Here is a 23,050-nt window from a genome sequence, read left to right on the forward strand (position 1 = left end):
CTGCCAGTCACCCCAAAGGCTCGCCGGGTGCTCCCTGCCCTCCTGGGACAGGAGCCAAGGTGCCCCCACGAAAGGCAGTGCTGGGCCAGTCGTGGTGAGATGGAGGCCACTTGCATCCCTGCATCCTTCCAGATCTACCATCAGGGCAAGCCCAGGACTGCAAGTAGGGGGGTTTAATTGGAAAAAGGGGAAAGATGCAGATGAAATGTCAGGAGCTACATGGAAAAACAAACGCGGGAAGGAGAGCAGCACTGTCACCGCAGCAGAGTGACCTTCACCCCTCCCACTTACTGCGCATCCAGCTGGCCCCCAGCCCAAGGTGACAGCGAGCGCTCGCAGGGCCGCCCGAGCCCAAAACAAAGCCGATAAGGGCTCGGCCTGGGCTGGCTGCATGCATGCGCTGCTGGGGATGAGTTGGGTCGGATTCGGCTGCACCCCATGCTGCTGCACCTCCCCAGGGACCAGCGCCGCTGCCATCGTAGCACGCTGGCGCGGAGACGCATCCTGCCGCAAGGATGTACCAGCGAAGGTGGGAGACTGCCCGGGTCAGGGCAGAGAGAACTTCCAATGCTGTTTGGAGGATCCTCATGCACCAACCCCACTCTCCCAGGAGGGCTTGAGTCCAAACTAGGAGCACCCACGTGAGCCATGACCACGGTGTAAAGTGCCTTTGTGTGGAGGGGAGCAGCCCCGTGGGGTGAAGGGGAGCTTGGCTCGCGGCATCGGCAAACACCGCCGGTGCCATCCCCACCCGCAGCCACAACAGGGACCCGGGCAGTGGGGCAGAGGGTGGATGCCTTCCCCCCCTTCCCCAACACCCCACGCCAGGAATTTCTCGTCTCAGCAGAAATCCCTGGGGTTGTTTGCGCTCCATATCGAGAGATAGGGCTGGAAAATCCACTCCCCTCACCCTGGGTGTCTGGGACTGCCAGGCGGGCACCGTCCCCCTCCCCGGGAGGCCCCTGTGGTCCCAACAGGACAAAGAAAAGCAGCCTGGGGACAGGGACCTGTGGAGGGGACAGAGCAGCCACAGGCTGGGGGCATTGGGGTCTGCGAAGGGGGCAGAGCCGCGTGGGCAGCAATCGAATCTCTCCTGCAGAAGCAAACCAGTATTTTTCCAGGGCCTTTATTGGCAAGCCCACAGCTGGGTCCCCATCCAGCCCCTTGTCCAGCACCCCATGGCCCTGTCGCACCATGTCCCCAGCTTCCTCCTGCCTGTGTCACGCCAAAGGGGCTGAGCCAGGGATGGGTGCCGAGAGCTCTCCCCGCAGAGCCGAGGCGGCTCAGGCCAGGATGGGGTAGGTGGCTTCAGTGGCCACGCCGCAGTTGTTGTCCTTCATGGCCATGAGGATGTAGCCATCGTTGCCCCAGTACGTGGACCAGGAGTTCTTGATGAGCCAGTAGGTCTCTCCCTGCAAGACCCCGTAGCCCACAGCCAGCACCGCGTGGTCCAGCGCTCCTGGCTTGTTCGCTGCAGGGGATGACACAGGAGACAGCTCGTCCAGAGAGCATCCCTGCTCCCGGGGGCTGCCAGCAGCGCTGGGGAGGGCTGCAGGACCGGTTCCCTCTTCCACCCCTGCCCCAAGATGCTCAACAACGAGGAGGGGATGGATCCTGGGTGTCTTGGCATCTTCCTGGGCACCCAGGTCCTCCCGTGCACTGTGTGCCACCCAACTCACCGCACTTGGGCTCGTAGTAGATGCCGTTGGAGTAGAAGGAGAAGGTCCTGTGTGAGGCGTCAATGCTGACAGCCACGGGGCCGTGCTTGTAGATGGCAGCTTTGACCGCCGTGATGTTGCCCGAGGTGACGTTGACATAGCCCGTGATCTTGGCCAGCATCTCAGACTGGTTGTAGTGGCACAAGCCGTTCTGCGGCGCCCGAGAGGGGATGGGACACTGTGTCATCAGGAGCCCCCGGGTCCCCTCCCTGGGACCCTGCCCACCCTGCTGCCCCTGTGCGGCTCTGCTCTGATGCAGGGCGTGATCCGGGACTCGGGCTGTGACAGCATCCCAGCTCTGACCCCTGTGTCCTCCCCTGCCCACCATAGCAGGGGTGTTTTCCTGGCTGCTGCAGGGACACAGCATCGCCTGCACACTGCCCGGGGAGCTGGCTCTGCACCCAAAGCCCTGGGGGGGCTGTTGTCTGCATCTTGCAGCCACATCCCTGTCCCAGACAGCCCTGCTCCATCCCTGCACCCCAGGGTACGGAGGGACCCATGGCACCACCCATGGGTGGAGGAGCCTTGTCCCTGTTTTGCAAGAAGAGAAACCGAGGCACGCGGTGATGAAACCGCCCAGCTGAGCCCTGGCACTTGGCTTTGGACTGTGCTTTGAACAGCAGGGAGCCCGGTGCCTTGGGGACAAGGTGACACCCCCATCTCCAGAGCCTATTAGCACCTCTGACCCATCTGGATCGGCCCCACCGTGGCTTTAAAACCCCTGAGGGCACATCCCAAGACCTCAGGGACCCCGGCAGGGACACGGGGCCACCCTCACCTGCCCCAGGTAGGTGCCATAGGATTCGGTGCTGGCGATGCCGCCGTGCTTCATGATCCACTCGTAGGCTCGCCACTCCTCGCCTCCATCGCAGGCGTAGTTCCCGAAGCCCCAGGAGCAGTCGATGAGGACTTGTTGGGACAGGGGGGTCAGCACGCCGGTCTGCGGTGGGGGACACGCTGCAGGGATGGGGACAGGCACCCTCCGGGTGCCCCGGCCATCCCCGTGGGGCACAGCCCCGCTCTCACCTTGAGGAAGAGGGCACCCTCCATCGCGCCCGTTGTGGCGAAGCTCCAGCAGGACCCGCAGACGGCCTGGTCCTTCACGGGGGTCACGGCGCCTGGGGACAGCGGCATGGGGGGTGAGAGGCTGGGGTGGCACCAGGGAATGAGGACAAGTGGAAGGGAAACTGAGGCAGGAGTTGAGGACTCGCTGTGCTCCCAGAGGCAGCGCAGCCAGAGCTTGGTGCTAATCAGGGAGGGGGGGGCAAATGCACCAGCAAACCTGTGGGACCCCTGCCCTTGGGTTGGTGCAGGCTCTGGGGGTGTCACTCCCAGCTGATGAGGACATGGGGACAGCCAGATGTGGCTTCAGATGTCACATCTGTCCCTGCGGCACCAGCCTGAATGAAAGCCAAGTGCCGACCGAGCTGCCTTTTACCAGGTAAGCCCTGCTTCGATCTTCCAGTTGCTGAGCGGAGCAGGGGCCAGAGGGAGATGTGGGTCCCAAGGGGCAGCGCAGCCCCCCAGGCTCCTCCCCACGGTGACGGAGAGCGGGGCGGCTCAGCTGGACTTTGCGCTGGCACGGATGAGGAGCGCCCACACCCCCCGCACAGCAGCCTCACACCACCCCGCAGCACCCCGACGGCGAGACCCTGTCCCCCCGACCCCGCACCTACCGTACATGCGCCAATCGAGGCTCTCGGGCAGGATGAGGCTGGCGTAGAGCTCGGTGGGGAAGGGCTGCCCGTTGTTGGGAACCCCGCTGTGACGACGGCCCCGCAGGGCGGCCAGTTCCTGGGGCGTGCGGTCGGCCAGGTGGTTCAGCGCCAGCGTGTAGGAGAGCGCGGCGCGGTTCCTTGAGTGCACGAACCTGCCGCCACGGCGGGGACGGCATCAGCCGGCACAGACACCACCTCCCACCGCAGCAGCGGTGGTGCAACCCCCTCCCCGGGGATGGGGAGCACCCCCGGGGGAGCCGGCATCCCCCCATCTGCCTGTACCTCATGTTGTGCACGAAGACGCTCTGCCTGTGCTCCAGCTCCCGTGCGGAGCTGTACCGCCGCCCCAGCCGCCTGCGGTAATGGTGGAAGACCTGATGGGCCCAGGGCTGGTGCCGTCCCACCAGGTCCTCCATGGGGTTCACCAGCACCCGGTGCTCCACCGTGCTCCCTGGCAGGTCCCCGCACTGCTTCGTCTCTGGGGATCGAGGAGGGGATGCCATCAGCCCCAGCCCCACGGGTGGGACAGGGTGGGGGGCCCCAACCCGGCTCACCATTGACAGGGAGGTCGAAGATGGAGGCGGGGAAGCTGTTGTCGAAGTCGGTGTAGGAGATCTCGTACTTGTCGTAGTGGGAGCCCAGCAGGCTGTTGTAGCCCCGCATCTCGTAGTGGACGGGGGCCACCCCGCAGCTGGAGTTGGTCACCCACAGGGTGTAGACATTCTTCTTCTGCGCCCAGCGGGTGATGTTCTGCCAGACAGCGCAGTACCGGCCCCGGTAGTACTCCTCCCGCAGGAACTGGGGGGGGACACGGCATCAGGGAGGGGGACTCGGTGGGGACCCCACATCACCCCCTGCACTCGCTCCTTCCCACCCAGCACCTTCACAAGAGCCTGTTGCTCCCGGTGCACGTACAGCGCCTTGCACCCAGCCTACATCGGGCTCTCGGGCCGGATCCAGCTGCTTCACAGCCATCAGCGCACAGCCATGCGTGGGGTGGGAAGTGGGGCAAGGATTTGGGGTGCAACATGGGACAGACTCCCCCTGTCCAGCTCAGCAGTGCCCACTGTGCACGGTGCTGTACGTGCACCCGTAGTGGGGGGGCCTGGCTGCACCCCTGCTCCAAAAGGCTCCGGGTTTTTCCTGCCTGTTTCCAAGCTCTTGCCCTGTGGGCACGCGTCTGGCTGGGTGACAAATTGCTGTCCCCGCCACTCACGTGCTGCACCCCTCCTGCTGCGCCCAGCCTTGCCAGAGGCTGGGGCCGGCACAAGCTGAGCTGCCATGCAACAACTTGCCCGAGCTGTCCCGAAATGCCGGCATTCGTGTGGGCTGTGACACGTCCCAACACGGCTGCTGGGGTTGGGAAAGGAGCCGGGAGTCCAGCCCCGATCCAGGTGGGGAAGTGACCCTCCCTGCGCCCTGGGGTGCGGGGGCACGTCCTGGCCTGCCCCAGCACCCTGCAGCCCCTGGGACAGAGAGGAGCATCTCCAGCTGCCCAGCACCCACCCAGAGCCTGAAGATGCTTGGAGCAGCAGGGCGGATCTGGGCTCCGGCTCCCTCACCTTGAAGCCATCAATGTTAGGGAAGACGCTCTGAGCCTTGACCACGTCCTCCTTGGAACCGGGCAGCTGGAAGCATTTCCTGGCGTTCACCTCCTTCTCCGTGGTCTCCGGCGTGATCTTGTACTGCATCCCGTAGGGTTTCACCGCTGCCAGCTGGTAGGTTATCACCTGCCCTGTGTCAGCGGGAAGGGGAAACTGAGGCACGGTGATCCTGCCCGCATCCTCCCTTTGCACGGGGATGGGACCGGTGCGGGATGGGCAGAGCGCGGAGCAGGGGGATGCCTGCCTGCTTACCCCCATAGTACTGGATCCGGCTCTTGCGTCCTGTCAGGTTGTACCAGGCTTCGAAGGGCTCCTCGATCTCAGCGTAGGGCAGGTTAATGACACCTGCGGGGCCCCCGGAGCGGGACACAGGTCAGCCCCGAGGCCTCAGCACCCCAACATCCCTCCCCAAGCCCCCCAGCACCCACCGCCGACCAAGCTGCTGTCCCCAAGGGTGCTGAGGCACCCGGCTGCGAGAAGCTGCCCCAGTTTGGCACTGGGACTGCCTGGTCCTGGCCGGTGCTGAGCACCCTCCGCTCCCCCCGCCGTGGCAAAGGGCACTGCAGGGTCCCGTTACCTCGGACGTGGTAGATGGAGCCGAACTGCGGGGGTGGGCGGGAGAGCCCATAGTCCTGTCCTGCAAGGCAGAGAGGGGCAGGGGTGAGTGGGGGGCTGTCCCCCCACCACGGCCATGCTGGGGATGGGGTGGTCAGGGCAGGAGGCTGTTGGGGCAAGAGGCTGCCCGAGCCGGTGCTGCCCTTCCCTGCAGCCCCTCCTGTGCGGGGCTTGGCCAAAAGCAGCTCCACGAGCCCGCCGGTAGCACATGCAAAGGACGCCGACGTGCCGACAGCCTCCCAGGGTCAGATCCAGGGTCAGCACCGTGCCACGACTGCTGGGCTGGCTGCAGGGTGACGTTCCCGTGGGAGGCAGTGCCACCCCAGCACTGGTGGCCATGGCTTTGGGCGATGTTTCCAAGGGGGGATGCAGCTGACCTGTCCCCTGACAAGCAGGGCATGGATGAGGGGTGCCGGGAAGCCGGCTGGTCCCGCCTGGCATCTCCCGGTGACCTCCCAACCTCCCTCCCAGCTCCCAGCTTGTGCAACCCCACGCCAACACACCCGCTGCTGGGAACGGGCCTTTCCCTCTGTCAGCACCTTCCTCCTGGCCGGGAGCGATCCGGCAGCGCTGCCCCGCTCCCAGCACTGGGCAGCCGGCACCGGACCCAGCTCTGCTTCTGCACCCAAAAATCAGGGGCAGGCAGGGACTGGCAGCCCCCGCTGCCTGCACCCCAGCCCGTCCCATGGGTGCCCGTCGTGCCCTGGCTCCGGGCACCCACAGACGGTGCCTGGGGCAGGAGGAGTGGTGATGGAGCCAGCAACCCCACAACCTGCCGGGCTTTACACCCACCTGGGAAGGGGGTCCCACTGCGGCACGGTCCCCCCACCCCCACCCCTGTCCCCTCCTGCTGCTTCCGACAGCAGCCTGCCCGGCTTCCCTGCCCGCTCTTTGCAGGCAGCAAAGCCAGGGAATGGCTTGGGCTTGCGCGCCTGTTAAAGCCCGCCTGGCTCCAGTTAGCCTTATTTTCATCCCCCCAGCCCTGCCAAGCCCTCGAGGCACGTCTCGCCCCCCCCGCCTTTGCCACCCCAGCCCAACTCTCCTCTCTTTTGGGGGAACTGCAAATCTCGGGACCCAACAAACAAGAAACCACTTCCCCAGCCTGCCTGCCCTGCCTTCCCGGGGAGGCGAGACCCGCCTGGGTGCCCCCAGCTCCCATCCCCAGGGTGTCCCTGGGGGGACAGTGCCACGGGGGGGGACAGACTCACCCCAAATGGCAACGCAGAGTACAGAGGCCACGAGCCAGCGGAGAACACCCATCCTCGCCGCCCCAGCTCGCCCGGCACCAGCTTTAAGCCGGCGCTGGCGAAATCCGGCGGAGTCAATGCAGAAACCAGGCCCTCCCCGGAGGAGGGAAGGAACCGGTATCATGTGGTGCCTGGCGGGGTGCGCAGGGGGCCGGGCACCCCGGGGTGCTGGGCAGGAGGAGCGTGTCTCTGCAGGGTGCCTGCGGAGGGAGATGGAGAAACGCCGGGTGCTGCAGGGGGACAGGAGGTGCAGGATGAGCCCCAGAGAGCTGTGAGCAGCATGGGTGCACGCTGCCTGGATCTGTGGGTATCTCTACAACTGCCTGACAGGAGGTTGTAGCAAGGTGGGTGTTGGTCTCTTCTCCCAAGTGGATAACGATAGGACAAGAGGAAATGGGCACAAGCTGCATCACGGGAGGTTTAGATTGGATATTAGGAAAAATTTCTTCACGGAAAGGGTAGTCAAGCATTGGAACAGGCTGCCCAGAGAGGTGGGAGAGTCCCCATCCCTGGAGGGGTTCAAAAAACGGGCAGAGGTGGCACTTTGGGACATGGTTTAGTGGGCATGGGGGTGTTGGGTTGGTGGTTGGACTGATGATCTTGGAGATCCTTTCCAACCTTAATGATTCCCAGTTTTTACTTTCATTATAAATGATCCAACCAGCAAGCCAGGAGGCGTGGGGTTGCTACTCTCCCCTTAACTGGTTTGGTGGTGGACTTGGTAGTGTTGGGTTAATGGTTGGACTGGATGATCTTAAAGGTCTTTTCCAACCTAAACGATTCGATGATTCTATGCACCCCCCCTCCCCCCCCAATCTGGGGGGGGCAATGGGGTGCTTGGGGCTGTGCATCCTTCCCCGTGCAGCGGTGCAAGGGGAGAGCACCCCGGGGCGGGGGAAGCTCTTTGCCAGGCAGCCCCGACGCCGGGGTGACGGGCGGGAGGCAGTGCCCTAGCTGGGCGCTGGGCCAGCCCTATGAGCGGCTCGGCGTTAACAAGCCCGGCTCTGAGACTGGGAGCACTGGGAACCCTTTGCTGGGGTTCCTTGAAGGGAAGGAGGCCTGAGCCCGCCGTGGGGCACAGGGAAACGTGGGGACGGTACAGTCAGCCCCGAGGGGATGGGCTGAGCCACCCCAGCCCCCAGCGCTCAGCTGGAAGCGGTGCGCATCACCCCTCGCTCGCTGCTTGGCCGCTCTGACCGCAAAGAGGGAAACTGAGGCACGGGGCGGCAGCCAGCCAGCCTGAAAGGGAGCGCCTCAGTTAGCAAAGCAAAAGAGTGTTTCCCCCAGCACCCCAGGGAAACCACCCGCCTTCCCCTGCACCCTTACCTGCCCCCGAGGGTTTTGGGGGCTCCCCTGCCTCTCCCCAGGCGCTGAGGGCAGAGATGGGGATGCTCCGGGGGGGGGGGGGGGGGGATTTAAATGCCCCCACCCCCATTTCCATCCACCACACAGGGCTTTGGGGGCTCCCATGCCTGGCTGTGACCCCCAGGGACAGGGGACCCCATGGCAGCCCCTCTCCCCACAATTTGCCAGACTGCCCCGCCCCACGCTGCCTGCTCCCAGGGGACGGGCGTCCAGCATCTCTGACACCCCAGGACCTGCCCTGTCCCCTCCATGGTGGCAGCGCCAGCCCTGCCTTGTGCCAGAGCACCCTGCCAGCGTGCAGGCAGCCGGGGGGGCAGGCAGGGCCGAGCCAGCTCTTTTCAAGGCAGAGGGCGAGTGCCCTCCCTGGGGCTGAAGCCGGCCAGAAACACCTGGGGCCGCAATTTGGGAAGGGTCCTGGGAGCCCAGGTGGAGCCTGGAGGGGCTCATTGCTCTGCAGGTGACTGCTGAGGAGCAGCCCCTGTCCCCGCTGTGCCCTGTCTCCTCCCAGGGACACTGGCAGGGCTGGTCCCATCCCCAGCAGGGTCTGAATCCCCCCGCCAAGTAAATCCCAGAGAGCCCCAAAAGCCGGGACTAAAGCGGAGCTGGGATCCGCACCATCCCCAGAATGAGTCGGGGGTGACAAGGCGAGTGTGCCATCAGCCCAGGGGACGTGTCCCCATCGCCGGTGGGGACCCGGGGCCCCCCTGGCCCCCCAAACATGCTCGCCCCGTGAGAACAGGAAACGCCGGGGCCGGACTCACCTTAACACAGGAAAGAGGTCAGCCTTGTGAGGGCTAACCGCAGGGCGAGGAGGAGGAGGAGGAAGGCTCCGGAGAGCCCCCAGCCCTCCCTGCACACCCTCAGCCCCACTTGGGAGCACGGCCCCGTGCCGGAAGCTGCAGCGGGGTGGTGGCGGGGGTGTGCATAAAAATATCACCAGCCCCTCACTGTCACTGTCCCCGGTGGTGGGAGGGCGGCTGGCAGCCGTGGGGCCGTGCAGGATTGGGCCCAGGTGGAGCTGCGGGGGGTATTTCCAGCTGGGGAGGTTTTGCCTTGGAGGGGCGGCCACCCCGCACCCTAGATCGGCATGGGGGTCCCCCAGCGAGGGACCCTACCGAGACCCCCTTGATCCCGCAGTCAGGGTGCCAAAAGCTTGAGGTGCTCTCTGCAGGGTGGGTGCCCCAGCGCCCTGGACCGGGAGCACAGGCAGGGTGCTGGGGGGCTCACCCCCTCTCCCAGAGCTTGCCAAAGTTTGTGGGCCGGTGTGACCGATGCCAAACCTTGGGGTTGTCCCACCAGCAACTTTATCTGGACAAGGAGTAAATAAGGGGTCCAGTATCTGGTGGGCTATCGATGGCCACAGCAACTGCTTGAGCTGGCCAGGAGCTGCACCACATCCTGGGGGGACACATGGGAGCCCCCCAGATCACGGTCCCAAACTACCTGCCATCCGCCGGGCAAGGTGGGCTGCTCGCCACCCCTCCACGGCTCTGCCCTGCCCCAAATTCACCCCGTGCCAGCGGCAGAGACCCTGTGCCGGGAGGATGGGCAGCCGTTGTGTGCGCTCTGCCATCAGAGGGTCCTGGTTCCTGCCCCTCGCGGGGTCGCAGCCCCCCGTGCGCAATACACTGTCCCTGTGCCGGCCCCTGCCCGGGGGTGCTGGGGGGTCAGGGGGCCGATGCCAGGCCCTGTCTCGGGGTGGGTGCAGGCAGCACCCCAGCCTAGCACAAGCTGCCTCCAGGAACTGAGCTGGACCCCCCAGAGCTGTGTATCCCCATGCACACCCGGGAAATCCCGGCAGGCAGAGACCAGGGAACCGCAGCAGCGTCCCCCCATGCTGCTGGGGACCCGGGACTCCCTGATGCCAGCGTGTCGCCCTCCGTGCCACCTCCACGGGTGGGTGGTGGGCCTTGGCGAGCTGTGCCGGAGGGTGAGCCGGCGGCCGCCCCGGCTGAGCTGGCTGGTACAATGAACCATTGCTGGGAGCGCGGGGAGGAAGGGGGGGCGAGGGGAGGGGAAGCTCTTGCTCAGCTGCAAGAGCCGCCGAAGAGACAGGGGAAACACACGCACAGGCGCTCCCGCTCTCCCCACGGCACCCACCCCACCCTGCCACCCGCTTCGACACCCCGGCCCCCAGCGCCAGGCAGTTCGGGGTGCTGTGGTGGCACCCCAGCCTGCAGTCCTGCCGGGAGCCAGGGGCAGCGGGGGTCCATGCGAGCCGGAGCAGGAGGGCTGACGGTAGGAGGGGTGCATGGGGCTGCGTGGGGTGTAGGGTGCAGGGTGGTGGGGGGCTCTGCTCGCTGCAATGGGGAGGGGGGGTCTCTCAATCCCCTTGCCGTCTGCTGGGGGGGTGCTGAGAGCTGACCCCCCCCCCCCCCCCAAACACACGTGGGGTGGCTCTGGGTTTGGGGTGGGACAGGGCACCGAGCTGTGGGGACAGAGGGCCCCGTGCCCGCCGTGGGGGGCTGCCGGGGGGCTGCCACCAGGCCCTGCCCTCACCGCTCCCCCCCGAGCAACCCCAGCCTCTGCAATGAGCCTGGGGTGGGGGGCAGGAGACCCCCGTCCTCCCCGTCGTGGGGGGCAGGAGGTCAGTGGGGGGGCAGCACGCTGGGGGCCGCGGTGCAGGGAGGGCCGGGGGCAGCCGTCAGCTCCAGCTCGCCCTCCCGGCACTAATCGGCGTCGACGCCGCGGCGGGGAGGCTGCGGAGACAAATGGTGCCTTTGCCCACACCAGACCCGAGCGCTGAGGAGGGGCAGCTCATGGCATCCCGGGGGGCAGCGGGATGGCGGGGGGGCACACCCGCTCTCCCCGGCCCCGCAGGTGCCCATGGCCAGCCCAGCAAGTGCTCACGGGGGGCTGCTGGGGGCTGAGCTTTCCCTGGCCGGGGCTGGGGGTGGCTGCGGGGGGCTCGGGCCCTGGCCGGAGAGGGTGCTCCCCCCACTCCCTGCAGCTCTGCCTCGTCCCTGGTCCTTGGTGCGTCCCAAGGAGGGACAGGAACTCGCCGCTTCCTGCCCTGCACAATTCCCTCCCCGCCCCACTCCTCCCGGGACATTGTATTTGGAACCCTGGCCGGCTCCCTCCCTCCGCCCCTGCAGCCCCTCGGATCCGGGAATTGCTCTTCTTCCAGCGGAAATCCTGCTTTCCCAGCCAGCGATGGGGCTGCGAGGCCGGGGCGGGGGGGCCCCCCCTCTGCCATGGGCATCTCCTCCCAGGGCGGGGGGCGAGGGGACACCCCGTGCCATGGGCCTGGTCACTGGCGGGTGGGCTTGTGGGGGCAGATCGCTTTTGGGGGGGTGGCGAGTCCTTCTTCTGCCCGGGGGTATTGCCGGTGGGGGGGGAAGCGCCCTGCCACCTCCTGGGGCTGGCACAGGGATGATGCCGGCCGAGCGCTGGCCACGCCTGGCCAGAGCACAGCTGGTTTTGGGGGCCAGCAGCCCCCTTTGAAGCCTGTCCTGCTTGCGGGCAGGCAGGGGTAGGGGTATCCCTGCGGGCATCGCCGCTGGAGAGTGCCCGGGCATAGCACCATGCCACCACCGCACTGCCGACAGGCACAGCTGGTGCTTCCAGCCTGCTACGTGCCCCAGCCAGGGTGGGACGCCGCGCCAGGAAACCCACGCTCAGGGGATCCTCTTGCGGCTGTCACCCCATCTGCACCTTCCCAGCGGAGCGTTGCATCCCATCCCACCGCCACGACCGGCATCCCCGTGTCTTGCGGCAGTCTGGAGCTGTACGCTCACGGCGTGGGTCTCTCGGGCTGCAGCCGGACCCTCCCCGTCCCTCCTCGCCACCCCCTGTCCTCGGGGAACCTGCTCCCACCGGGGCCGAGCCGGGCCAGGGGCTGCCGCGCTCTGCTGGGAGCTGCAGGGGACTCGCCAGGCACTGGGGGAACTGGGGGGACTGGAGCAGGAGCAGGGCTCTGGGTCGCAGGGCTGGACTCAGGGCTGGGGCAGCAGGGCAGGAGCAGGGACGTGCCACCGTCTGCCAGCGCGTCGGGCCGAGGAGTGGGCGGTGGAGAGGCAGCCTGTGTCCTCTTGACCCTCCCCAGGTCTGTGGGGGTCCTGAGCATGGGATGGGGACACGGCTCGGCATCGTGTGTCCTAATGAGCGCCCTAAAAATGAGGCACCTTCCCCCTCCGTGCTGCAGCTGCATTGTGCCTCAGTTTCCCCTCTGAGCCCAGGGAGGTTGAGAGCCACAGGGTTCATGGTGGAGGCCGGGCAGGCTCCGGGCTGGGCTCTGCAGCAATCTCGGTTCCTCTTCCCCGGGGAGGCTGCGGCAGGGAGGCGAGCGCCAGCGGGGTGCAGGGCCACACGGGAAGGATGGGGGTGTGCAGGGTGAGGGGGGCAGGACAAGGCATTGGGGGGGGGCACAGGGTACCCAAGGGGCTGCAGCCACTGCTCAGCCCTGCTGTGGTCCCTGCCTGGGCCCCCCCCCACCCCGCTGCCACCGTCCCCAAGGCCTGGGATCCTGCCAGCACCATCCTCTTCCTCCCCCTCCTCCCCCCATGCCGCACTCCTGCTGCTTCCTCCTCCGGCTGCGTAGGTGCCGGCCAGGTTCCTCCGGCGGCTGCCCCTCCGCCACCCGCCTGCTCCCCAGGACGCCTGGGTGCCGGGCACCCACCCTCAGCCTGGCAATGCCACCCTGGCTTTGCCCCCATGGCACTGGGCGCTTGATGTTTCCAGCAGCCCCCAGATCTCTCCGTGCGGCTGCATGCCCCCGGAGCCTGACCCTTCCATCGTTGTTATTCCGCAGAGCGGAATGGAGGCGAGGGGATGGGAGCAATCCCCACAGGGTGCCTCGGCACCGGGGGTGACACGCAGGGTGACACCGGTGCACACCGGGACATGGCGCTCTGGCTCGGAGCTGGGAATGGGGCCGAAATGCCCCACATCCCGGGGGGGACTGGGGAGCAGATGGACGGGCGGCCGGGATGCGGCTGCATCACTCCCAGCCGTGCCCGGCGGGGCGGGGGCAGCGGCGGGGGTGACGAGTTGGCTGGGTCTCAGCGCGGGGCGGGAGCTGGCAGCTCGGCGAGGACCGGTGCCGGTGGAGCTGGTGCGGGAGGGTCTCGGTTGCCATCTGCTCCCAGGCTCCAAGCAGCTCTTTTTTGGGAGAGCCGGGGCCAGATGCCAGCGCGGAGCCATCGGCCGTGGGGCCGGCTGCGTCCCCTCCCCAGGGACGACACGAGGGGACGGTTTTCCTGCCACCCTGACCAGTTGGGAGGTGGCAGGGCCCAGCTCAGGGGTTTTGCGGGTGCCCAGAGAAGGGGAAGCATGGGTGCAACGCTGCTGTGCGGCGGCTGGGCACGGCACGAGCCACGGCTAAACCCCGCGGTGCTGCAATATTTGGGGTTTGTGCTTGCCTAGAAGATGCTCCTTGCCTGCCCAATCCTTGCCGGCAGCCACGGCAGCACCGCCGCCACGCTCGGCACAGAAATTCAGCAAAATGGGAAGTTTCTGAGTGCGATGCCAGCAACGGGGAGGGGGGTGATTGCCACCCAGAGGGGCCAGGTTTTGCGAGAGCTGGGGATGTTCGTCAGCTGAAATTGCCGCTTATTGTCAGCAAAAATAAAAACCCCAAGCAGCCAAGCCCTCTCGGATTTGGCAACGCTGCCCCATCTGCAACGGCTGTGGCCTTGCCACACTGCTGGTGTCGAAAGCGAAGGTGGAAGGGGAAGAGCTGGGCCCTTTCCACCCCCGGCCGAGAGAGAGGAAAGCGAATCAAAGACTGTGACGGGGGAAACCCTCCCGAAACGTCTCATCTGCCCCAGAACCTCCATCTCCTCCTGCTCTCTGGAGCGTGGGGGACGGGACGTGGCTGCCAGACGAAGCATAGCTTCACGGCACCTTCCCTCCGCTCTGGGGCTGGAGACGAGGCGAGCTCTGCCGTATCGCCTCAACTGGAAAGCTCTGCCCAGTCCAAACTGGGCAGACTGGTGTGGGTGGGTGGCCAGCACCCGGGGGAGGTGACAGGGCTGGGGACAGCAACGTCTCCTTGCAGCCACGGCGGGAGAGGTCCGATTTCCTCCTCCTCCTCCGCGACACCTTCGCCGCCGAGTGCGGCCTCGGCCAGAAGAGCACAGCCCCGACCGCAGCGAGGCGAGCAGGGCCCTTCCTCCCCCGAGACACCAGTTCCGCTGCCGAGCAGAGGGGACAGGGACAGGGACGGGGACCCTTTGAGGGCTCCTTTCCAGCCGGCCTGGCTTCCTCCAGCCTTGCAGCAGCTGGGGGACGTGTCTCCCCTTGGAGGGAGGTGATCGGGTTGGTGAGGACGCGGCAGGAGAAAAACCCGCTGAAGGATGTGGTTGCAGCCTGTGCAGGGGTGTTGCAGCCTGTGCAGGGGTGTTTTAGCTCATATAGGGGTGCATCAGCCCGTGCAGGGGTATTGCAGCCTGTGCAGCTGTGTTGCAGCCCGTGCAGGTGTGTTGCAGCCCGCGCAGGGGTATTGCAGCCTGTGCAGGGGTATTGCAGCTTGTGCAGGGGTATTGCAGCTTGTGCAGGGGTGTTTAGCTCATGCAGGAGCATTGCAGCCCATGGCAGTGGTGTTGCAGCCCTTGGAGGGGTTTCTAAGCCCATGGCAGGGGTGCTGCAGCCCACACAGGAGTGTTGCAGCTTGTGCAGGGGTATTGCAGCCCGTGCAGGGGTGTTGCAGCTTGTGCAGGGGTGTTTTAGCTCATGCAGGAGCATTGCAGCCCATGCAGGGGTGTTGCAGCCTATGCAGGGGTGTTGCAGCCCTTGGAGGGGTTTCTAAGCCCATGGCAGGCGTACTGCAGCCCATGCAGGAGTGTTGCAGGGGTCTTGCAGCTTGTGCAGAGGGGTCTTGCAGCCCATGGCAGAGGTGTTGCAGCCCTTGGAGGGGTATCCAAGCCCATGGCAGGGGTGTTGCAGCCCTTGAAGGGGTATCCAAGCCCACAGCAGGGCTGTGGCAGCCCATGCAGGAGTGTTGTAACCCATGCAGGGGTATTGCAGCTTGTGCAGGGGTATTGCTGCCCATGGCAGAGGTGTTGCAGCCCTTGGAGGGGTGTTGCAGCTCATGGCAGGAGTGTTTCAGCCCTTGGAGAGGTATTTTGGCCCTTGGAGGGATGTTGCATCCCTTGGAGGGGTGTTGCAGCCCATGGCAGGAGTGTTTCAGCCCTTGGAGGGGTATTTCAGCCCTTGGCAGGAGTGTTTCAGCCCTTGGAGGGGTATTTCAGCCCTTGGAGGGGTGTTGCAGCCCATGGCAGGAGTGTGGCAGCCCTTGGAGGGGTGTTGCAGCTCATGGCAGGAGTGTTTCAGCCCTTGGAGGGGTGTTGCAGCCCATGGCAGGAGTGTTTCAGCCCTTGGAGGGGGGTTTCAGCCATGGCAGGAGCGTTGCAGCCCGTGCAGATTCTTGCCCTCTGCCTGATGCCCTCCCCGCTGCCCACAGGTGCCTCTTCTCCTCCCTGAGGTGACATGGAGCAGCTGAAGTGACCTGAGGAGCTGTCGCAGTGAGTGGGGTCACCGTGACCGGGAGCCCCCATGGGTGCCAGGGGGGCCGTGGGGTGCCCCGGGCTGTACAAGCCCTCCTGGTAGCCCGGTCCCCGCCGGTGGCAGTGCCCATTGGGACCCTGGTGTCCCCATGGCACAGCACAGGCGCCTGGCTTGGGGTGGCAGGGGGTGGCAGGACCCCACTCCTCCTGGGGCTGGGGTGGGGGGGCAGAGGCTCGTGCGTGCGCCCCCTCTGATGGAGACCACGTGTGCACACGCATGTGCATGTGTGTGCCTTGCTGGGGTGGCGCGGGGCTCACAGTCCCTCCATCCCACAGGCCGTGCCAGGATGGGCTGTGTGCACTGCAAAGAGAAAGAGTCCGGCAAAGGGCAGGTGGGGGGCGAGGCGGGCCCCCCCCCGCCCCCCACCTCCCAGTATGACCCTGACCCCACGCAGCCGGGTGCCATCTTCACCCGCATCCCCGACTTCAACAACTTCCACGGCGTGGCGGTGCCCTCGGCTCCATCCTTCACGGGGCCGGGGGTCTTCACCTCCAACGTGCTGCAAATGCGGAGCGGGGGCATCACAGGTCAGCGGGGGGGGTTGCGTGCTGGGGTGGGGGGGTCCGGCTGCACCCCTGCAGCACCAGGGGGTCCCCGGGGGCTCAAGTGCGGACCCCTCTGCGTGCCGCAGGTGGGGGCGTGACGCTCTTCGTTGCCCTGTACGACTACGAGGCCAGGACGGAGGATGACCTGACCTTCCAGAAAGGGGAGAAATTCCACATCATCAACAACACGTGAGCCCCACCCCAGACCCTCTGCCACCCCCAGCCCCCCCCATGCCACCCCAGGGAGGTGCCTCCATGCTGTGGGTGCCCCCCCCCTGCAGGACCCGGGCTCTGCCTCAGCTCCATTGCTGGGTACCAAGAGAACCAGGGCCATGTGTGTCATGAGTTGGGTGGTCTCAAGAGTGACCCAGGCATAGGTGCCCTCCGTGGCGGGGGAGAGCAAGGTCTGGGGGTGCTGTGTGCCAGGAGGGAAGGTGCAGGGTAGCCATGTCCATCTGTCTGTCCCTCCTCCTCACTCTCGGCTCCTCTTTCCCCAGGGAGGGTGACTGGTGGGAGGCCAGATCGCTGAGCTCAGGCTCCACGGGCTACATCCCCAGCAACTACGTGGCCCCCGTGGACTCCATCCAGGCAGAAGAGTGAGTACCGGGGGGACAAGGATGGAGGGGACCCCGACCCCATCTGCCTCGAGCCCAGGTGTCTTGGCACCCCTGGAGAGCCCTGGCAGTGCCGCGGTGCCGGCAAGGGGCCGTGGCGCGGGGTGCCTGTGGGTGCCCCTCGGTGGTGCCCTCCCGGTGCTGAGCCCAGCCCTGTGGCAGGTGGTACTTCGGGAAGATCGGGCGCAAGGATGCGGAGCGGCAGCTCATGTGCCATGGCAACTGCAGGGGCACCTTCCTCATCCGGGAGAGCGAGACGACGAAAGGTACGGGGACAGGGGCGGGGGGACACCGGGGGCTGTGCCTCGCGTCCCTCCCTGAGCCACCCTGATCCGTGCCCCCACGTAGGTGCCTACTCCCTCTCCATCCGGGACTGGGACGAGGCCAAGGGGGACCACGTGAAGCACTATAAGATTCGGAAACTGGACAACGGGGGCTACTACATCACCACCCGCGCCCAGTTCGACACCATCCAGGAGCTGGTCCAGCACTATATAGGTAGGGTGGGATGGGGGGACACAGCGGGGGCGGCACAGTGGGGTGATGGGGAAGGGTGGGGCAAGCCCAGGAGACCCTTTGGCAAGAGGCAGCCAGCTGGGCTAACTGGGTTTAACTGGAAAAGGAGGGGGCTGTGCTGGTGGTGGCATTAGGGGACCCCCTGAGGGTCCTCCCTCGTCCGTGTCCGTGGTACAGGGAGCACCCGGCCTCTCCAGAGAAGGTAAATGGCCCCTGGGGTCTGGGTGGGCATCAGCCATTCCCCAGGCACAGCTGAGGGGGGTTGGGGGTCCAGCCCAGCCCGAGGGGGTGCGGGGCCATCCCTGGGGGAGGGGGGGAGGGGGGGGCACCCCATTTATGTGTGTGCACATTGCGGGGGTTGGACCACGCAGGATCCTGGGTGATGCCCAGGGTAGCGGGTGGGGGTGGAGGGCTGGTGGGGGGTCCGTGCCCGGGCTGATGCCTGTCCCCCACGCCGGGTGCCGCAGAGCGGGCGGCCGGGCTGTGCTGCCGCCTGGCCGTGCCGTGCCACAAAGGAACGCCCAAGCTGGCCGACCTCTCGGTCAAAACCAAAGACGTGTGGGAGATCCCCCGCGAGTCCCTCCAGCTCCTCAAGAAGCTGGGCAACGGGCAGTTCGGGGAAGTGTGGATGGGTAGGGCCCGGCGGGCAAGCCGGGGCCAGCAGCGAGGGGGGGATGGCAGGGGCACCCCCAGGCCTGGCACCCCCCCGGGGAAGGGCTCCTTGCCTGCAGGGACAAGCTGAGTGACACCAGTTTGCCGGCACAGGGAAATGTCCCGTGTCCTGCTCTGGGGTCACAGCGGGTACCCCAAGATTCCCCGTGATGTCCCTGCATGGGCCAGCAGCCCCCCGCTCCCATTTCAGATGGGACCACAAGCAGGAGACAAGCCCAGGCCGGGGGGTCCCCTCTTTGTCATCCTCTTCCTCCGACGCCCCGCGCTCTCTCCGCTCGGCGTGCATGCTGCATTCATCCCATCGCACCCCCTCCCTCCCTCCTCCCCTCCCTGCCCCTACCCCTGCAGAGTATAACGATGGGTTGTGCCATCTGCTAACCCGCGCGTGCCCCACTATGAAGCCCCAGACCCTGGGATTAGCTAAGGACGCCTGGGAAATAGTGCGGGAATCCATCAGCCTCGACAAGAAACTCGGCATGGGATGTTTCGGAGACGTGTGGATGGGTAAGGCTGGCCTAGCCGGCCAGTGCAGGTGGTGCGGGGGGCAGGAGCATTCCTGTCCTGCCCCGGCAAGCAGCAGCGCAGGGTGCCGGGCGGTACCCACTGTGGCGGGGGAGATGGCAGCTTGGCACAGGCTCCGCTGCGGAGGGATGGGGAACAGGGTAAGGTTGGCATTAGGAGGCGAGCTCACGGGTGCCTTGTCCCCATGCCATGGGGTGAGGGGGACTCCTTGTCCTGGGTGGGGTATGGTGGTATTGTGCCCCTTCCTTGCCCTGCCCTGATTTCCTTGCTCCTCCATCCATGCATCCCTCCATGCATCCCTCCATGCATCCCTCCATGCATCCATCCATCCATCCATCCATCCATCCATCCAAGCATGCACCCATGCACCCCTCCATCCATGCACCCCTCCATCCACGCACCCCTCCATCCGTACACCCCTCCATCCCGGCCCTGCCGAGGCCAGCTGCCCCCCGGGCTCGCGGTGACGCTGTCTCCCTGGCGCAGGCACGTGGAACGGCACCACCAAGGTGGCGGTGAAGACGCTGAAGCCGGGCACCATGTCGCCCGAGGCCTTCCTGGAGGAGGCTCAGATCATGAAGCGGCTGCGGCACGACAAGCTGGTGCAGCTCTACGCCGTGGTGTCGGAGGAGCCCATCTACATCGTCACCGAGTTCATGAGCCAGGGTGAGCGGTGGGCACTGCCCGGGGAACCCCCCAGCTTTTCTACCTTCAGCTCTTCTGCAAACCTCACCCTGCCTGGGCATGGCTGGTGCGGGCAGGGAGGTGGTCCCAGGGCTGGGGGCTTGCAGGGGAGGGCACCCTTGGGTGGGCACGGATGGTTCTCAGGCACTTTGACCGGCACCCTCTGCCCGCAGGCAGCTTGCTGGATTTCCTAAAGGACGGGGACGGTCGCTACCTGAAGCTGCCCCAGCTGGTGGACATGGCTGCCCAGGTACTGGGGAGGCTGCCACGGGGTGGGGGGTGCTCCCCAAGGGGTGCATCCGGGGGATCCTCACTGCTTCCCCCCCACCCCAGATCGCGGCGGGCATGGCCTACATCGAGCGGATGAACTACATCCACCGGGACCTCCGCGCTGCCAACATCCTGGTGGGAGACAACCTGGTGTGCAAGATCGCCGACTTTGGCCTCGCTCGCCTCATCGAGGACAACGAATACACGGCACGCCAGGGTGAGCTGGCTTGGTGCCCTGCTGTTTTGGGGACCACTGCCCTGTCCCCTCCATGCTGCGTCCCACCCTGGGCCTGGGGATGGTCACCCCCAATGCTGGGTGTCCTGGATGATGGTCACCCCCAATGCTGGGTGCCTGGGGTGATGGGTGCCTGGGGTGATGGGTGCCGCCGGGGATAGGTGCCCCAGGGGATGGGTGGTACCCCAGTTGATGGGTACCCCAGGTGTGGGGTGCCCCCCAGTGCAGGTTGCCCTGGGTGCTGGGTACCCCTACAGCTGGGTGCCCCAGGTGTGGGGTACCCCAGGTATGAGTGCCTTGGATGCGGGTGTCCCTGGTGCCTGGTGTCCCAGTGCAGGGCACCCGGGGTGCAGGACACCCTCGGTACAGGGTGCTGCAGGTGCAGGGTGCCTCTGGTGCGAGATGCCCCAGGTGCAGGGTGTCCCCCGTGCTGGGTGCCCCAGGTGGGGGGTACCGCGTGTGTGGGTGCAGCGGGGTGCCCTGGCCATGGCTCACCTGCCTCCCCTCGCAGGTGCCAAGTTCCCCATCAAGTGGACGGCCCCGGAGGCTGCGCTCTTTGGGAAGTTCACCATCAAGTCAGATGTCTGGTCCTTCGGCATCCTCCTGACCGAGCTGGTGACCAAAGGCCGGGTGCCCTACCCAGGTATGGCCCCACCAGGGCAGCGGGCACCCTTGGGGTGGGCTGGGGAGTGGGGTGTAGACAGGGCAGGGGCTGACCCTCCCCAGCACCACTACCGGGAAGGCTTGCCCTGTGCCTCAGTTTCCCCATGAGAGAGACCAGCGCTAAGATCATAGAATCATATCGTTTAGGTTGGAAAAGACCTTTAAGATCATCCAGTCCAACCTTCAACCTAACACTGCCAAGTCCACCACTAAACCAAGTAAGAGTAGAGTAATAATTAATTTCATGTTTCCTGGCTTGGTGGCTGGATTATTTTTTAATGAAGTAAAACTAGGAATCACTAAGGTTGGAAAGGACCTCTAAGATCATCAGTCCAACCATCAACTCAACACCACCATGCCCACTAAACTGTGTCCCGAATCATGGAATCATTGAATCATTTAGGTTGGAAAGACCTTTAAGATCATCCAGGCCAACCATTAACCCAACACTACCAAGTCCACCACTAAACCAGTTAAGGGGAGAGTAATAATTTCATGTTTCCTGGCTTGCTGGCTGGATTATTTTTTAATCAAAGTAAAAACTAGGAATCACTAAGGTTGGAAAGGATCTCTCAGATAATCACTCCAACCATCAACCCAACACCCCCATGCACACTAAACCATGTCCCCAAGTGCCACCTCTGCCCGTTTTTTGAACCCCTCCAGGGATGGTGACTCCCCCACCTCTCTGGGCAGCCTGTTCCAATGCTTGACTACCCTTTCCGTGAAGAAATTTTTCCTAATATCCAACCTAAACCTCCCCTGGCACAGCTTGAGGCCATTTCCTCTCATCCTATCACTTGTTCCTTGGTAGAAGAGACCAACACCCCCCTCCCTGCCCCCTCCTGTCAGGAGCTGCAGAGCGATCAGGTCTCCCCTCAGCCTCCTCTTCTCCAGGCTGAACACCCCCAGCTCCCTCAGCTGCCCCCCACCAGCCCTGTGCTCCAGACCCTTCCCCAGCTCCGTTGCCCTTCCCTGGACACGCTCCAGCACCCCAATGTCTTTCTTGTAGTGAGGGGCCCAAAACTGGACACAGCATTCCAGGTATGGCCTCACCAGCGCCGAGCACAGGGGCACGATCCCTGCCCTGCTCCTGCTGGCCACACTATTCCTGACACAAGCCAGGATGCTGTTGGCCTTCTTGGCCACCTGGGCACACTGCTGGCTCATGTTCAGCTGCTGTCGACCAACACCCCCAGGGCCTTCTCGGCTGGGCAGCTTCCAGCCACTCTTCCCTAGGCCTGCAGCACTGCACGGGGTTGTTGCAACCCAAGCGCAGGACCTGCAGATCCTGGGCTCCCTTATCCAAACTGGGGGGGCAATGCCGCTGCGTCCCTCGGCGTGCCTCAGTCTCCCCCCCAGCTTGTCCCATGGGGGTGCTGGTCGCTGAGCGGGGTGTCCTTGTCACGCAGGGATGAACAACCGGGAGGTGCTGGAGCAGGTGGAGCGGGGATACCGCATGCAGTGCCCGGGCAACTGCCCTGCCTCCCTGCACGAGGTGATGGTGCAGTGCTGGAAGCGGGAGCCCGAGGAGCGGCCCACCTTCGAGTACCTCCAGTCCTTCCTTGAGGACTACTTCACTGCCACCGAGCCCCAGTACCAGCCGGGGGACAACCAGTGACCCGGCGCTGGCACCCACCCCCGCCCCCGAGCTGGGCTCTGGGGTGGCTTTTGGGCAAATCTCCCCCTTTTTGCAGGGTGGTTGTTTCTCCCTTTGCCTGTGCCCCCCCCCCAAAAACCCCCCACCTGTTGGGGGGTGCTCAGGATGCCCTGGGGAGGATGGGGGGCTTTGCACGAGGATTTTGGACTCAGAGAAGGCGCAAAGCTGTGCCCAGCACCCCAGCCCTCCTTGCCCCCCCCCCCCCCCCCCGGCCCCTCTCTCGTTGCCTTCACACCCAGCTTTGAACCTGGAAGTGCTTTGGCTGGGGGGAGGAGGGTGGGGGCCCCCCCATGCCTCCCCAACACCCCTAGCCCCACAGCAGCAGAGGCCTCGGGGGGGGGGGGCTCCCCATGCCAACCCCAATCTCCTCTCCCCCAGCTCAGCTTTGCGCACCTGGGGGGGGTTCAGCCCCCCCAAATCCTGGCGCTGACCTGGGGAAGGTCACCTCAACATCCCCCCTTTATATCGTCTTTAATTTATAAGATTTTCTACCCCTCAGCCCAGCAGCCGCCTCACCACCCAGGGATCCCTGTATTTGGGGGATCTCCTTGCCCCCCCCATTTTATTTCCTCTCCTTATAGAGCCAAATCCTGAAAGCCATAAACCTCTGCTTGCACTTGGGGGGAACAAGGGGTCCTGGGGGGGGACAAGGGGTCCTGGGGGCACCAGAGGCCCAGGCTACAGGGGGGGCAGCTCTGCCCCGGGGGCTGTTTCCCACTGCCCCGTGCGGGGTGGGAGGGTGGTACGGGACAGGGTCACCCCTGCCGTGTTTGGGGAGGGGGTCCTGGCTGCATCTTGGCTCAAACCCCTGTGATGAGCATTAACGGGTGCTGGTGGGGGGACTCGGGGCGCAATGTGACTGTGGTGACACTGGAGGGGGGGATGCCACCCTGCCA

General features: G+C 65.4%; 2 protein-coding genes across 4 annotated transcripts; one reads left to right on the forward strand and one right to left on the reverse strand.

Moving 5' to 3' along the window:
• Nucleotides 1-1,283: 1,283 nt before the first annotated feature.
• Nucleotides 1,284-6,915, reverse strand: LOC104024504 (digestive cysteine proteinase 1). Its single transcript, XM_075721994.1, has 11 exons — nt 6,864-6,915; nt 5,618-5,677; nt 5,293-5,385; nt 4,999-5,171; nt 3,991-4,234; nt 3,719-3,914; nt 3,395-3,588; nt 2,745-2,836; nt 2,497-2,658; nt 1,680-1,869; nt 1,284-1,471 (listed from the first exon to the last, which is right to left on the reverse strand). The coding sequence occupies exons 1-11, from the start codon at nt 6,913-6,915 to the stop codon at nt 1,284-1,286; spliced, it is 1,644 nt and encodes a 547-aa protein (XP_075578109.1).
• Nucleotides 6,916-16,059: 9,144 nt separating this feature from the next.
• On the forward strand, nt 16,060-22,115 carry FGR (FGR proto-oncogene, Src family tyrosine kinase). 3 transcript variants are annotated; one of them, XM_075722190.1, is made up of 11 exons: nt 16,060-16,300; nt 16,405-16,507; nt 16,816-16,914; nt 17,095-17,198; nt 17,281-17,430; nt 17,916-18,080; nt 19,129-19,308; nt 19,500-19,576; nt 19,660-19,813; nt 20,343-20,474; nt 21,907-22,115. In XM_075722190.1, exons 1-11 carry the CDS (start codon nt 16,060-16,062, stop codon nt 22,113-22,115), a joined length of 1,614 nt encoding a protein of 537 aa, XP_075578305.1. The 3 variants fall into 3 exon arrangements, with proteins under 3 accessions (XP_075578305.1, XP_075578303.1, XP_075578306.1); XM_075722188.1 differs by lacking the exon at nt 17,916-18,080 and adding an exon at nt 18,469-18,624; XM_075722191.1 differs by lacking the exon at nt 17,916-18,080.
• The last annotated feature ends 935 nt before the right edge of the window (nt 22,116-23,050 follow it).

This window comes from Pelecanus crispus, chromosome 16 (assembly GCF_030463565.1).
Source record: "Pelecanus crispus isolate bPelCri1 chromosome 16, bPelCri1.pri, whole genome shotgun sequence".
Lineage (NCBI taxonomy): Eukaryota > Metazoa > Chordata > Aves > Pelecaniformes > Pelecanidae > Pelecanus > Pelecanus crispus.